General features: G+C 43.2%; 1 protein-coding gene across 1 annotated transcript in view; it reads right to left on the bottom strand.

The window, feature by feature from the left end:
- The window catches only part of fto (FTO alpha-ketoglutarate dependent dioxygenase), a 122,718-nt gene that overhangs the window by 85,173 nt on the left and 20,454 nt on the right, over positions 1–17,091 (bottom strand). Inside the window, exons 2-7 of the mRNA XM_069690438.1 lie at positions 15,920–15,997; positions 14,721–15,732; positions 12,037–12,162; positions 7,517–7,596; positions 6,964–7,107; positions 442–561 (exon numbers count right to left, since the gene is read on the bottom strand). Of these exons, the coding sequence (XP_069546539.1) occupies positions 442–561; positions 6,964–7,107; positions 7,517–7,596; positions 12,037–12,162; positions 14,721–15,732; positions 15,920–15,997 (1,560 nt within the window). The remainder of the gene's footprint in view (positions 1–441; positions 562–6,963; positions 7,108–7,516; positions 7,597–12,036; positions 12,163–14,720; positions 15,733–15,919; positions 15,998–17,091) is intronic.

Raw genomic sequence — 17,091 nt, 5'->3', positions numbered from 1 at the left:
ATTATTGCAAAGTGGCTGCACGAGCCATGAAACTCTTCATATTTTTGGGAAATGGTAAATCATTATTATTCTTGTTGTTAGTATTCTCTAGTATATACTTTTAAGAATATTATTTAGGTAATATGTTGATAAAGGATGTTTGTATCTTACATATATAATATTCCAGTATACTCTATTTTAATATCACCCCCATGAGTATGGTTTTGTATATTGTCAAATCAAAGTAGGTTTTGTATATTAAATCAAACCTATTTATAATTATTTTTAAATCAATTTTTAGACGAGGAATGGCATTAGGGTAAAGTATGTAAAACTGAACCTGTGAAGAAAATAGTTGTTTTGTGGTAAAGAAATAGTCAGCAAATTGAAATGGAGATACATTTGATTTATCCATACTGGTTGGTGACGTTATGTGTGTGACACCACACTGATCTGTCTTACCATGGTCTCCATGAGTCTCCAGTCTTTCTCCAGCTGCTCCATCGGTCTGGTCCACCAGCTGCAGAAGCGGGTGTAACGCTGGCCCTGAAACCAGTACTGTCGCAGCCACTCGAATTCCACCTGCACGCACACACACACGGACACACGCACACACACACGGACACATACACACAGGATTAAAAAAAAAAAAAAAAAAAAAAAAAAGCTTGGTCACAGAGACAAGTTTCCCATAGCAGTATCTGATGAAAAAAAAGGGAAAGAATGTTGAGAGAAACACTAGACAAAATGCTTTCATATGTTACTGGAAATTATGAAATTACCATGTAAAACATCTGCATGAGAAACTAAGTATGTATACATGCCGATGACAAAAAGTATTAAGTGCAGAATTTACTCTAAAATTGTTTCGCAACTATCAGCTAATCTAAACTAAAAAGGTTAATTGTTAGTTTTATACACTGTTAGTTGATATAGTTTTATTCACTTTTAATTTTAGAACAAGCACACGGTGCGTACTCTCCTGTGTAACAATTTATTTTTTGTTTCTGTTCTTTTCAACAGATACATATCTAAAAAAGTACTTAAATAACAGTCATCGCCATTTTTAAATTTAAAAATTGTAGCTTGTAAACAAAATTTCTGTTTGTAAACAAAATTGAAATGTTATTACAAAAATGTGTAACAAAATGTTATAAAAAAAACATTTTTTAAATCACCTAAAAATGTCTGTTCTATGTGAGAAAATAAACTGGCCATAAAGGAAACGTGATCAAATAATTTAAAAGTATATTCAGTCATTTTTACGAGGTCTATGAAAGTAACAGCTGTAAATAATAGTAGTAGTATAAATTATAAATAAGAAATAGTACAAACATCGACCACCTCTGTAAATACAGTCACACCCTCAAAAAAACCAGACAGGAAAGCAACATGCACACAGCACATTCACACACAAACATGCATGTCTGTTCACACACACGCACGCATGCACGCACACACGCACGCACGCACACACGCACACACACGCACACCTTCCCGTCAGCACACCTGAAAACTCCGCCCTCTTCCTCCTCTCCTCCCTGTCCTCCCTCCTTCCCCTCCTCTCCCGCTCCGTCTGGAGATGACAGTCTCTGCTGCCGAGCCGCTCCCCTCTCCTCCGCTGGGAGTGTTTTTTGTTTCCTGCTCTTTTGAAGTGCTGATTTAATCCTCGCAAGGAGGCTTCACGTAGCCAGGTGTAGCCTATCTATTTCTAAGTGTGTCTTTCAGCGTGCATGTTTGTGTGTTTGTACCTGTACTGTATATGCATCGGTGTGTTTGTGCCCTTGCGTGTATCTGTCGACATAAGTGCAAAAGTGGCTTTGTTAATGTCTGTGCACACAATTGCCAACGTGAGTGTGTGTGTCAAAGATTGCCCCAACGCCGCCAACGTAAATGTGAGACGCTGTGGAGTTGCCCTCCCCCAAAACGTCCTACAAAGCATCATCCACCCAAAACAATGCACACTCCACTTCATTTTGACGCAGACAACTGTACAACACAAAATGCAGTTGCATACAATAGAGGCGCGTATCAAACGGAGCCGAGAGCTCTATTGTTGCCTTTCTGAAAACTATTTTGTTTATTGTTCTTCTAACAGAGCATTAGCCAACACATACAGCAGAGCCTTTTTAGAGCTGTGAACTCACAAAGAGTCGCAACAAGGTTTGAGCCCATAAATTCTGTCTGAGAGGCCCCGTGAAATGAAAAATGTAGGGTCTATTTTATTTGAATATTTTCCTTTTTGTTTCACTGAGGAATCTAGTATATTCCTTTCATTTAGCACAGATGTTTGTAGGTGCAGCCAGCCATCAACCCCACTAATGCCTACGTATGTTCATATATAATTAAGCTGCACTGGTTTTACAAGTTCTGGAGATCTTATGTAATACATGTATGAATTGTGTTATATGTGTATAAAAGTAATCTGAGGGACAAAGGATTGTCACTCCATTATTAAACCTGCAAGTCTAACTTCAACCTCAAAGGGCCAGAATACTCAAACCCTCCTCTCCCCACACCTTTCTGACATTGGTTTAATGGGTGGAGCAGAGCCCGACCATTTCTATAACAACGCCGAAATCCACAATCCGACATTAACACTCACTTCGCACCATGACCGACCAGCTGTACGGAGGTGAGGAAGGAGTCATGGTTTCAACCTCTCTCTCTAGTTCTCTTTTTTGTCATTCTTAACACAACTTTTTCTTTGACTTTCCCTGCCTTAAAGTTACGGCCATTCAGAGCAACGACAAACACTTGAGATATCCAACATTTTACGAGCATAGTATAGTTTTGAACTCTAATCAAGTCCCCGACATCCTGATTCATTCTAATAAAAGCACCATTAAACAGTGAGAACATGCAGCCTCAAAGTTACTCTGCGATTGTTGACATTTTCTAGTGGTCATTGCTCTCTAATATGAGGCAAGTCACCAACCATCCGGCACCCAAAAAACAACAAAGGACAGGAATTATTTACACAAACAACTTGAGTGAGGTCTGTCTCGGGTAGAAGCTGTGCACAGAATCATCCTGCCATTTACTTCCAAAAGGCTCTGATCACAGCGGGGATGACATGCAAGGACTTGGGCATGTCAGGGAGAATACACAGCCAGTGGCACTGCTCAGCATCCCCTCAGTCACTCCATACAACCCACCCTTCAAAGAAATGTCATCCTTTATGGTCCCTTCAACACACTCCAAATCCACTCCCCTTCGATCACTACAGCTCAAACACACAACAAAGGGGCAAGAGCCGATATCGGACGTCCTTTTCTCTCAGTCAGTCCATCCTTCTATCTCTCTGATTGTTTGCCTGTCCTTTAGTGAGAAAAAAAACAACCTGTGTCTCCACTTTGAGCCGACATGGCCGCCTGTTCCCCGCTGCGCAGGCCAGCGGCGGCCACAAAGCAGGCCATCTAATGCAAGTGAGGAGTGCCGGCTATGTGGCATTTGGAGTGTGGCCACCCAACTGAGAGTTAGCGAGCAGGGGACTCGGACTAAATGCCACCTATGCAGGCAGACGGATCGAAAGTGTGTGCGAAAGAGAGAGTGGTTGTTAGGCCTAGTTTTTCTCTGAGATGGCGTGGGGGAGCGAGAGGGGGAGCTAGTGACTCCCCTGCGGCAGTCGCTGTCATCTCTCCAGGTGATGGACACACTAACTACACATTAGCTCCACATTAGTCGACCGGCCGCCCACCATGGCAACTCTGGAGTTAAAGCCAAGTAGCCCCCTTCTTTCCCATTTAATGAGGGGCAATTTTTTTTTTTTTTTCCTCCACACCTTCACGGTATTCCCTAAGTGGGTCCAATCAATTTCCGGGCCGGGGCCCTGAGGTGAGAGCTGATGAGAGTGTGATCGATCCCACTCTGCCGTCCTCTGTTTACCTTTCCTGGGCCTCCTCACACATCAGCCAGGTTAACTGGTGCCCCCAGCTCTCTGTGTGACTGACCAGGCACACAATTTACACTCATCACACCGCAGTGGTCAGACACAAGCTGGGTTACACTGTACATGCACAGATTACCGTAGACATTTCAATTTCTATCTACGGTATATCCATAAAATAGTAGCGTTCGCATCTTTCTTTTTTTCTTCCTCAGACCACAGATGTTGGTCAAAGTGGTCCTGTTGTCTCAGCTGCCACTTGAGAAGAGCTCCATTAAATCAATGTACATAATATAATCGAATTACAATTAATTAACAACAGGAAATGCTAAAGGCTAAATACATTTTTAGAACATTTCTTCCCCTCAAAATAAACTTACAAAGTACAGAGATATTAAACAACCCAATAAATAAACCTGCAGGATGAACAGTAAAAACATCCTACATGAATTAAAACCAGTGTTAAAGGGTGATAACAAGCAGAAACTACACACTGTACTGATCTGCTCACAGAAGTATGTCTTGAGAAGTGATTTGTAAGATTACAATGATACTGCCGCCATAAGCCCCGCAGGAAAGGTGTTTCAAGCCCGGCAAAAACCTGACAGCCTGGGGAGACATTTTGTCCCGGAAAACAGGACATTGGAAGGTCACACACACCTGCTTCAGCGCAGTTTACTTTGTGCAGGAACATGTGGGAAAACATTGTCCCTCCCTTCAATATTTACTGTGGGGGCACTATAGCATCATTAGAGGGGGTCCCTCAGGGCAATCTGTCACACACCCACCTGGGAAGTGACACGGTGGCTTTAAATGAGACACGACATTTGCGTCTGGGATTTGCATTTCAAAGCCAAACATGCACACAGGGGCCGTGCGGCGATGCTACGTTAGACTACCCCCGCCACCTAAGACAGGAGGTAAGATTAAAAGGAGACAGTGAGAGGGACAACGCTTTACAAACAGGTGGGAGCTTCAGTTTTCTTCATTTCTATCTGTCTCCCATCAACCTTTACTTCAACACGCCGCATTGTACAAAATATCCATGGAGTGTCAGCCGCGGCTAGCTTGTTGTTTAGCCCTTTTTAAGGAAAGGCCCATAAGGCGGTGCTCGGGTCAGGCTGCCTGCGTGTCTCAGGCTTGTTCGCTCCTCGGTCGTCCATGTCAAACACGACCCGCGCAATGTGCACCCACCAAGCGTCGAAGTGGGCCGCCATCATAAATAACACCGCCAACAATACATCATTTAAGTGGGTGTTCTGCTCTCGTGGGCAACTCCAAACAAATGGCCACATCGATCATTGCGAGTGCCAGGTAGGCTCGGCTTGAGCCCCCAAGAGCACCCATCCCCCCCCCCACCACCACCACCACCACCCCTAACTTAAACACTCACACATACATACATGCACACCCTCCTGCTCTTTTATAAATGGCAGCCTGTTTTCCTCAATAAACCTGCCTCGCCGTCCAGGTGGGGCCCTCTGCTAGGTAATCCTGTGGCGCTATGCGGCAAACTAGCAGGTGTTGCTAGCTCAACTAGCACAGCAGTTCTCCTGACACACGCAGCCCTATTGTTTGGCAGTGCTGAATAATTAATATTGTCTACAACCTTTAAACAACCTTACGTCAGACTCATCTGTCATGGCATCCTGCTGAGGGGGCCTGGGTGCTAGCGTCGGCTTCGATGTGCACTTTGGGCCCAGGGGTGTGAAGGGGGGAGAGGTGAAGTGCTATATTAACTGTTGGCCTGCGGCAAGCCAACACAGGAGGCTGGTGGCTCTGCAGACAGCCCATCACGTTCCTCTTTTTTGACCTCACTCTGTCCCTCAGTACCACAAGCCAGCATCACTCATTGTTCTGTATGAAGGAGGGGTTAGGGAGGGGAGAGGGGCACGACTCCATCTTTAGAAAACATATGGACAGGCTACTGCCTTACGATCCATCACAGGCCAGGACAAATGAGAACAACCTGGATTTCATATTGGAGGCATTTCCCTGAGTAGGAACAAGGTAAGTAGAAGGTGGGAAGCTAGCAAGCTCCCATTCTGCCATTTACAGAGGTTTACCCTGCTATCTGACCACTCCCAGTGCAGTCTCGAGGTCTCATGATGCAGACAAAATGGAATCAAACAAGGATTAATAATATCTATACAGTACATGTTTCTGCTTATCCATTTCTGAAACTAGTCTTTCTCATACTATAGAGCACACTGTATCAACCAAAATGTGGTCAATGATTTGTTGGAATTCTGTATTATTTGTGGGTCATAATTTGGCTGACTGAGACCACCACATGAAATGAATCTAAATTACATTTAGCTGACCCTTTTATCCAAAGTGACTTACAACATATTGATGGTGCACCATTGGGAGCAATGTAAGGTTCAGTGTCTTGCTCAAGGATGCTTAGGCATGTGGACAGGGAGAGCTGGGGATTGAGCCACCAACCTTCTGATTGGTGTGCAACCCACTCTACCGACTGAGCCATAGCCTCCCCAATAAATTCCTTGATGTAATTTCATATCATCACTGTCCCGCCGGATTGTCACACCAAAGAATACTGTTTAAACCAAAGGGGTGTATGTATGTGCACTCTACCTTATGCAAAGGTTTTTGAATCCATACAAAGCAAAAAGCACACAGGCATGTTTGCTCAGTCCTGATTAAATTGTGTCTTTTTTGCAGGTGCTTGTTAGTTGTTTTTAACCTCCTGGTGGTAGCAGATGGGTGAGGATTACAGCATCAGGGCAATTCAGATGTGTCAGGGAGGTTCATGATCACGGATAAATATATATATATAGGTGTGGCCACCTTAACTCATTTAGTATTCCAAGCTGGCCTTAAATAAACCTAAAATGTTTTTGATAATGTTTGGACCCGTTTGATTAAGTTTTAGTGCAAAAATAGCAAACAGGGTAACAACAGGTTTTTACGAATAACACCTACAACGGCAATACCATTACAAATAAATATTAACAGTTATTAACACGCAAATAAAATCAAACGAAAAGTAAAATATGCAAAATAGACAATAAATACACACAGACACGCAAATACATGCGCATATGCATGTAAACACGTGACCATCTCCCCACCTCATTGTGAATCTCCTCACAGTTCTGTAGGCTTGTCGGTAGCAGGGCCAGCAGGCTGTGGGAACCTGTCTCGGGGTCAGTGTGCAGGTTGGACAGGGCCTCTTGGCACCGTGACTGGATGTAGGTCAAGGTCCCGCTGGAACACTGATAGGAGCGAGACAGACCCAGTGTTATATACATAACCGACGCGCAGGGTTTACCCAAGGCCATAAACATGAGTACTGAAACGAAACTTGAGTTTTAATTTGAATCAAAACGACTGAAATGTAAAAACAGGAACCAGGTAGAAGACAACATGATCCTGAGGATGGTATCAGTTGTTTTAAAAATGTCAAATGTACAGGGCATTTGTTTGAGTATGTTTGTATGACCCTTGATCAGAAGCATTGTCGTGTGGTAGATGGATTGTGAGAGAACAACATTGTGTTCTTCACCACAGTGTTGAACGTTACCTTTTTACACAGTCTTTACTGAAACCAAACGAGACTGTTGGCACTCTACAGAGCATTTTCACAACAGATTCAAAACACTGTGAGTCCTGCAGACTTCTCACCTCGGCCACTCTGTGTGTGGAGCTGAAGCGCGCGCTGTCTCCGGCTAGGACACAGTGTTGGTGGGTACTGTTCAGGTCATCTGGTAAATACAGTGAGGAGAAAACTGTCAGAAAATGCTAACAATACCACAGAGTCATCAAAAGATTGAAAAATCTTCTCATATTGATTGGGTGTTTTGTTTTGTATTAATTATTATAAAGAATAGATGACGATATAAAAAAAACAGATGAAAAGCACTGCGTTAGGGAACATGGCAACTAAATCATCGTGTACTCTCAGACAGATTGCGCTCGGTCCAGCACCGAATCAAATAGAGTGAGCAGCATTGTACCATAATTTTAATTACCAAACAAAACCAGATCTCACTCAATCTGTCAAGATGGAGGAGCCATACCAACAAACATTTGTCCAATATCACACAAGCTTTACAAAGAGGCCTTACTGCTGTTTCCTGTGTATCCCTCCATGTGTTTCTTTGTGTGTATAGATGTTTCTCAGCTCTGCCACTATTTGCCTCATACCAATAATTAATTTAGCCATGACAGAGCTGTCATTCACAGCACATGTGCATATTTACACCCGCCTTGAGCAAGAGTACACCGGCTAATGCCTCTGATTTGAAAGTCAAACAGCCAAATGCTTTGGGAGGAAGATATTATTGTTTGGTGGGAGAAAAAAAAAAAAAAAAAAAGATGGTGACAAACAAAACAACTCGCCGGTGTTTTCTTCACCCTGATGAGATTGTGAGGGATTAGGTCTCTGGGCAGAATTACTCTGCGTCTTTAAAACTGTTTATATCCAATAACAAATTATCTCCATCAATCTGCTCTTTTCTTGGCGCGTCTGATGCGTCAGTGGGATCAGGAGGGAGTAGAGGCAAACTCGATAACTGTAATAAATATTTATCTTTCTTTCAACCCCTGTGCCTGCTGCCACTTGTCCTCCTTTTCCAGGAAGCAGGCTTTTAAATATATTGGGTCAACTCTTTTCTGCCGTCCCCCTGTGCATTGGGAGCTGGAAATCTGATTATTGAACAGGCCCGGTGTCAAGACTTGCATTGTTCTTTTTTAACCACTGAAATTCCATTTGGGTGGAAATGATGGTGATTCAATTTGCCTCCAGCAGCTCAGACATTAGCAGTTCAAAAGGGCCAGCCGCCGACACATGGTGCTGAAAATATATTATGGTGACTGTGGTTATACACCATTGTAGTTTTCTTTTAATACCGCAAAACTACTTATCATTTGGTGTATGTCACTAAAACACTGGTACAATATATTTTAACACTTGGCTTAGTGGTGGCTGTGTGTACATGTGTGTGTACTTGAGATGGAAATAAGGGAGAGGCATATCCAGCCTTCAATAAACTGCACGTGAGAACGTGTATTTAATTGCAAGTGGTGCAAATTTATAGGTGAGTGCGTATGTTTGTGCATTGTGCCAAGTGTTTAATTCAGGTGCAGCGACAAAGCGGCAGACGGCGGAGGACTGTGAGGGAGCCGCTATCGTTCTGGAGCAGTTGGCCTCTCAAGGGCGCACTCACCAAGTGGAGCATAAATCCCCACTGATCCGCGACAGTCAAGTCCCATTAGAATGGTCTGCACAACAGCCCATCACTCTATTATCCTGGCTGGCCTGAAACTGACTGTTCTATTGTAAATCTTATCCAGCTAAAGGAGGTCGGCTTCAAGCCCTGTCAGGCTGAATATTAGGTACAGACACTGCTGCTCTCAGATGAAAACCTAGCATCTTCAAAGAGTTGGCGTCAGGAATTCAAACCTTCATATTCCTGACTTGTTAGTGGCCTGTTTGAAACCTACTCAAGCCACAGTAGACAGGTAATCTAATCAAACTTTACCAGTTCCAGTCAGATCGCTGTTCGATCATATGTGAATGCATTCAAAATTTTAATTGCCTATAAATGAATTTAAATATTTAACAACACATTTGCTCTCGCACCGTTTACAGCGTGGCTATTCAAACTCTGGTCTGTGGGCCAGAAGTGGCCTGTTTGAAATGTTGCAAGTCCAATAATAAGCTACCTGTCTATATTGTGTTGTTTCACTGTTTTCACCTTAAACAAATATGGATGTGAAGCTGCTGTAAGCACCTCATGTCTGCTGGCAATTGTTTTGTACCAAACAGGCCCAAACTGTTTTACTATGTTCATCTATTATTTTGCTGTCTGCAATTGACGCCATAAAAGGGATGTGCATGACTAGTTTATTCCATGTACTAATGTATAGTACTATTAAGAGTTATTTCTAGCCCATAATTGTGCGGCCCTCGAGCCCTCAGGGATTTTAGGACAGTCTATGTGTTTGTGAATCTATGATTTGGCCATGATACAAGAGTGAAGTAGTTGTCTTTTTAGAGGTTGAGGTTGAGGTTCTTCCCGACTACCATAAATCGCATACATGTATTTAACAGTTATTCCCTACCTAGGCAAACATTGAATTAACCTGTAAAGGCCAACACATACTAGGGTGATTGCTGTATACACTGACAGAAACAAAATAACCCAATATGTTCTCTAAGAAATTTACTTTTTGTTGTTTTGACAGTAACTTCTATTATCGTAGATTTAAAATGTGTCTTGTGGACTTTACAGTTTAAAAACACTAAGAAAGCCTTGACAAAATTATCAAAGAAATACACACATACACAAAAAGATACAGCTAGTCCTCCACAACAAAATATTTGACAAAGGCCTACAGATCACATCAGTTACATCCCCCTCACTCCACATCCTTGGAATGGTTAAAAAAAACTTTCCAAAAGCTGAAAGCTGCTGTAAATCATTGCATTGCATATAATGCATCAGCATTGTATTTCTGACTTTGACATTTATGTATTGCACAACTAGGGGTTGGGTGTCTTCATAAAAAAAAAAAAAAAAAAAAAAAAATACTGACAACGCATGTTATTGTAGACCACATGGATATACGTTTTTCCTCCTGACGGGATCAAAACGGTGATCTTTTAATCACCACAACGTCTCTAATCACAAGGTTAAATACATTTGTATCACATATTCAGGCGGCTAACAGATTGGATGCTCAAATATAGAAAATGAGAGCGTAAGAATTCCCTTTAACATATTGCTTTCTGCATAGTGTTAAAAATATAAGGCTGGCAGGTGGGAAGATGAAGTTTGGAACCTATAGGGTAGGTAACCTATCAGAAAAGGTACATGTCTGTCTACACCTGCCACAGGCCAACAGTGAGTAATAATAAGGGCAGCAAGGACATTAGACAAACCATATATGGGAAAAGGGTAGAAAAGAAAGAAATAAGGTTGTGGTGAGTTAACATGGGTTCACCCATTAAAACTGGAAGCAAAATTATGTTTATAAACCTTTCAGACTCTGAGACGTTTGCATGACGTTTGCATGCTTCTCCCTTTAGAGTCGGCTGCAACGAGATGATACCATTGGACTTTATTGCCATTTATATTTAAAGCCAAACGTTTAAGCTCATCAATGCATCTTATGTCATGTTTTTATTTGCTTTAGAGGCTGAGAAATTAAAGTTTTAGTGAACGTTGACCATTCTTTCAAGGTTTTCAGAAAACCTTCAGGTTTCAAACAATAGCTTGGGTTTTATAATATTGTTAGTGTGTGTCTCAAGCTTTAATGGGTTAAAGGTATTTAACTATGTGGACATGCATATTATTTTTTAATGATATCATACGTGAATATAATGTTGGAGTTAAGTCTATACTGAACTATATCAGTTATAATATATATTTTGTCTACCTTTAGTCACAAATTACATGAATCACTTATTGTCAAATAAAAAGTACAACAATTCATCAAGTAGATGAAGATGGGACTAACACAGGATTATACTTGATGTCTATCCTTATATACTTATGAAAGCAGAGTGCTTTTAAAACATAATAAATCCCCCATCCATCCAACCAGGGGTCCGAACTTGTACATGTGAACACAAGCTTCTGCTGTGATGTGGATAAATGTCCTTGCACTCAGAAAATATGAGAAAGCTTGGAAGGACCCATGGGACCGACGGGAGGAGGGTGGAGGTGTCTGCTGCAGCCAAAGGCATTAAGCTATGATTTACACCCCTGTGGCTTGCTGTCTGTTCTCCCCATAGAGACATATTCAGCAGTGGGTCACAGGACTTCAAAAAAATAACATTTGGTTTTCCTAACCTCTCTTATGCACACAATTTCATGGAACCTTGAAGCTCGATGTTCAGGCCAAGTAACCGCTCTCACACACGCACGCATGCACAGACACACACACACCCCTCAGCTCCATTTCTCCTGCGGAGAGAATTAGAAGCAGCGGACAGAACATGACAGTGAGAGTGAAGTGCATCCTGCTGGCATGGGTCATTTGGGACAAAGTACAAGAAACACTAAAACGCAGGGTAATGAAAGTGTTCCTCCCTCCAAAGTCGCTGTGTCTGAGAATATGGCTAAGCCATGTGAGCAGCATGTTTACATGTGCATGGGTGCATTTCTGTGTGTGTGTTTAGGGACAAACTTTAGTACCTCTCATGTAATAGCAGTCTCCAGACTCCAGTGGCAGCATCAGACCAGGTGTGTGGATGTCCCAGGCTACCTTGAGCCCAATCCTCCAGCATGACTTGTCACCGCTGCCTCCCTCACTGCTCTCACCTGTCAGTCATACACAGCCCAGCTCACTGTAACATTTGCATTTTGTACATTTATATTCACATTTTTGTGCTTCGGGATGACAGTTTTCACCCCGTGTGACTTGAGTGTAGTGAGTGTAAAACTGCAACAAATGTACATTTTGTCACAATTTTATGGAGATACATATGTATTATTATGTTACAATGACAGCTATCTAAAACAAAATCAATAACATCCATTTTTTTTTCCACATCTGCGACTTATAAATAAGTAATGCAGTGCAAAAACAATATAACAATGACCATTTATCATCAAAGGTGGAGCCAGAGAATTAAATAAAATAAACTTCAATAAAAGAATAACACGTTAAAATGTAAGGAGTGCAATGATTAAATCAATACGACCCAAACAATAGATGTAAGATGTAAGCCTGTCTCCAGAAAGTAAGAATCACTTAAATGCCCGAGCAAAGATGATACGTGTTGCTGTGGTCATATTGGCTGTTAGCACAGGATCTTTATGCTATCATTATGCTGTGCAAGAGGAAATAGTCGGATAAAAGCCCCTGATGTTGTTTAGTGAGTGTGTGAGAGTGTGTTATTGGACGGTATGTATCCTATGATATTCCTGTTTCTGGACCCATTCACTATAACCACCTCCTCTGTTCTTCTCTCCCCTTCCATTCTTACATAGCACACTAAGGAAACAAGATTTGGCTTGGCTGGCCAACACCCTTCAGCAAAATCAATACTAAAGTCTTTCTGGGCCTCTCTGCCCCACAGCTGCCTTTTCCTTTGCTCAGCACGGATAAATAGTAACTTAATTTCCAGCCATTGTGCTCTGAGAGCCAGCTAATGACAGCACTCCCCAAGGCCTCGGGAATGGTGGAAGATCATCCTCTGTGCCGGAAAACAGTCAGTCGTGGCAGATTCCTTTGGATCAGCGCAGCTGGGAAAAACACACCTCTGCACTTCTCAAAAGCAAAAAAACAAAAACAAGGTGAGGCTGTTGGAAAAGAAAAAAAAGCATCTAAAAAGAGGCAGGTGTCATGCAAAACCAACTTGTTTCACTGTATCTAAGCTATCGAACATGCTGTGTTTCTGTCTTCTCAGGAACCGGCCTCTAATACTGTCAGTCCTCGAGGTAACGATTTCTCTAACCTGCTTCTAGGAGTCCTCAGAGCCAACCACTGGCTGGTCCGACCTTCCTCTCCAAAGTCTGGAGCCGTACAGCCACTCACAACTAGAAAAGACATAGCTGACAAGCGCGGTAAGGTGTTATACTGTAGTGTTTGAAGCCTGTGTTCACAGGGTCAGAGTTGAAATGGCCGAGAACAAAGCACACATCTGGAGCAGGTGGTTCTGGTTAAAGAAACTGCAATGAAGAAAGCCCAGCTGCAAAGTGTGTCGGGATGTCAGAGCGGTTGGCACTGCACCTGTGTGATGCTGTAAGATTACAGTTTCAAGATGCCGATGTAGACTGTGTTAGAGCTACTACCTTTAAACAGGACAGTACATGAACTGTATCTTTGCTGAACTACGGCTGCATCTTAAGCTCCGTCCATGACAGGAGGTCATGACTGGCTCTCATTGCAGCCTTTGGAGGGTGCAGTGATATAACAGTAGCTGCACAATGGAGATTTGACTTTTAATTTGAAATCCACTCGCATGGTGTGATGGTAAAGGGTTACTGCAAAGTGTAAAGACCAACAACGAGCTTGGATTTTTAGTGTTGCATCATTTGTACAATAAAGCATTGTAAAATATGTTTTTTATTATTATTATTATTATTATTATTGAAAACATGAAGACATAATGTTAATAGGAGACCTTCTAAAATATCCATTATTATTTTTAAAAATCCCTTCGATATGGCTGAACTGTCCCCTACATACGCCATAGAAAGCAACATTCTTTTCTCACTGAGATCCTCCATCAACTCAGTCAGCAAATGCTGTCAGCTCTTGAAAGGGTGTGCATTCCATAATTAGGAGACATCGTATTATCCATACAGTACAGTCCAGGAACACTTATCAAAGCGGGGCTCATTATTCCATATCAGATAATTGCACATTGATCATTTCTTCTGGAAATGATTTAGATGAGATGCGATGTGTGCGATAAGACCTGTTTGTTAGACGACGCCATTGAGCGGGCGTTAAGAGCTCAGATCCAAATGTCTGTGATCTCCCAACGCACTGTCGGTGATAAGGCTGTCAGCGGCGAACCGGTGATGACATTTGATAATGCCCTGACACTATCACACAGACGGATCTGATGGCTGCCTCACCAGAGGCCATGTCTACAGCTGCTGCAGCGCCGCTGTAGGGCCATAGTACACAAGGTTAGCTGCATCTGATCCACCACAAAGCAACTGAGATAAGTTGATGGGGAGGATATTGAAGAGAAAGAGAAAAAGGAATCTTAATTTCAGAGCCAAAATGCAAAAGATTGGCATGATAATTTTTGATTAAAGTGTTAAATAAAAGCCTCTGAAGTGTTAAATCCATCTATCTCAACTATAGTTCAAGCAGCTCAGTTATTACACATGCGCCATTTTGCTCTAGCTTTGATCCTTACCTTTGTCATCGTTACAGCTATAGCTGTAAACAGCCACTGGAGAATGAGTGATCAGGTTCTCATCGTGGTGCCATCCTACTGTCATTTTGCCCATGCCATAGTATGGCTCCTCTTTGAGCTGGCTCATTGCTGCTGGGTCCATGTAGTTGAGTAAGGTGACATTGAACTTGACTGGACTGGTGCATTCCTGCGGAGGACTGGGCTGGGAGCAGCCCTGCCCACTTGTGTGTTCGTCTTTGTCCTGAATGTGGTAATCTGACAGACTGTGCTTTAGTTGGGCCCCGAGTGCCACTGGTTCAGTCTCTGTGCCAGTCACGGCTTTGGCTGCCCAGTCGGGGCATTTCCCTTCACTGTGTTCCGAACCTGCGGCAACATTGGCTTCACTTGGTTTGACCTGGGAGGGCTCGCCCTCCTCGCTGCTGTGTTTGAACTCCCCCTCCCCTTCTTGTTTTGACCCGGAGCAGCCTTCATCACTGTGTTTTGACTCAATGTCCCACTCCTCGCTGTGCTTGGACTCTGTGTCCCCCTCCTCACTTTGTTTCGAGTCCGAGTCCCCTCCTTCGCTATTCTTGGAGTCTTCGCTGTGTTTAGACTCTGTCTCCGCTTCCTCACTGTGTTTGGCCTCTGTCTCTCCTTTCACACATTGTGTTAGCCTGTCTCCTTCCTTCAGCTGAGACACATCAGAGCAGAAGAAGGTGTTTAGCTCCCACAATGCTTTGCAAGCAGCTCTCAAATCCGGGTCGCAACAAATGTGTCCTTTGACCTCAGCGTCCTCACTGTGCCAGGGGATGGCAAACAGCCGTGTGTCCAGATAGCGATAAGTGTGGCCCGGCTCCCCCAGCAGGGTTCGCGACACGGCGGTGAACACATCTCGGTCACGGATGCGAACTAAATCCCTCAGGAGGCAGCCCTTCTTTCTGAGGGTGAGCAGGGCCATCTGCACACGACTATGGAGCTCAACAGGCAGCGAGCACGATCTCCTCAGCACCATGCCCGAGTAACTGGAGTCCCACTGGGGAAACACAATCCATTCTTATCATAACGTGACGACATATAGAACATAAAACATGAATAAACCTAAATTCTACTCGTTTTTCAAGCATGATTCCCTCTGAGCAAAATATCACAAGGTACAGAGCAGCACTTTAAAGCAGAAGTCTAGATATTTTCGGCATTAACTGGAAATACGGCAGACTGACCAGTTGCTGAAAGCCCCGATCTGAAGGTCCCAGAAAGGGGATCTTCTGGTCTCCCAACTCCTGCAGTAGCCTACGCCTCTGTGAAACACAACAGAGTAAAATAGACTGATAAGTAGCTGCAGGAATACACAGTTTGATGCTATTGTTTTGTTTACAAAAGGTTAGGAAGTGATGTGAGTAACATAAAATGGAAAATAGAGCTGGTCCGATACATCGGCCAGCAGGATGTGATATATAACCTGATAAGAAACAACAAACTAAAACAAAACCCTGCAACTGAATCAGCAGGTATTTGCAGTTTATTTCAATGAATGCGGTCTAACAATTGAGGCTTTTCAGAATGGACTCGGATATCGCAGGAAAATGGTAGCCCGTCATTTTCATTGACATCTCACATTTTTATGGTTTTGTGAGGGCTGCCGGTGGGTTCCTCACAACCTTATAAAAGATGCCCTGTGCCATGCAGAACTCCTCCAGTAAAACTGGCGACCTGGTGGACGGATCAAAGTGCATTTCATTGGGCCACATTCCACGCTGACCTGTAAATCCAATGGCAACTGGCATAAAAACTACACGCCCACATAAATTTCCCAACTGTTTCTTGGCCCCACCTCTTCCACTCCTCCCACATGTGGTTGTGCGGAGGGACACGGAGGTATTGTATCTGCGTTGGTACGTGGGCTTGGTACTTCCTCATTCCTTCCCCACAGGTGCACACACACAGTCTCAGCAGGGTGTCCCCACAGCAGGAAGGAGAAATGTCACCGACATGCCACTGTCTTTTTACACCTTGAAAAGTTTTGCATGAATGGCCGGTGCATCAACAACCACGCAGTTGTAAGAGAATCAGAACAACCATCCGAGTGTATATTTCCGAGACATTTACAACATGAGTCTCACATTTCTCCTGCACTAATAATGCCAAAGACATCATGTGGCACGCTGCAGGGAATATGGGAACCGGCTGCCAAAATATGTCCTGACTTTTAGAGCTAAATAAAACGTCCTGTTCATAACATTAGAGCGCAGGTATAAAAAGACGTGGGTCCCAACTCGAAAGGGGGACGGATCAAAAGGAGGGCAAGCGGTGTAAGTATGGGCATTAAAGACAGAAGGGAGGAAAACAGATCTCAATAACGGAGGTGAAAGAAGTGGGAGAGCATCTGATCTGA

Source organism: Brachyistius frenatus, unplaced genomic scaffold (assembly GCF_029030835.1).
Source record: "Brachyistius frenatus isolate BFR_SWC_R1_liver_20210118 unplaced genomic scaffold, ASM2903083v1 Contig_9, whole genome shotgun sequence".
Taxonomy (NCBI): Eukaryota; Metazoa; Chordata; class Actinopteri; family Embiotocidae; genus Brachyistius; species Brachyistius frenatus.
Note: the sequence above shows the minus strand (reverse complement) of the source record. Positions and strands in the feature narration are given on the sequence as shown.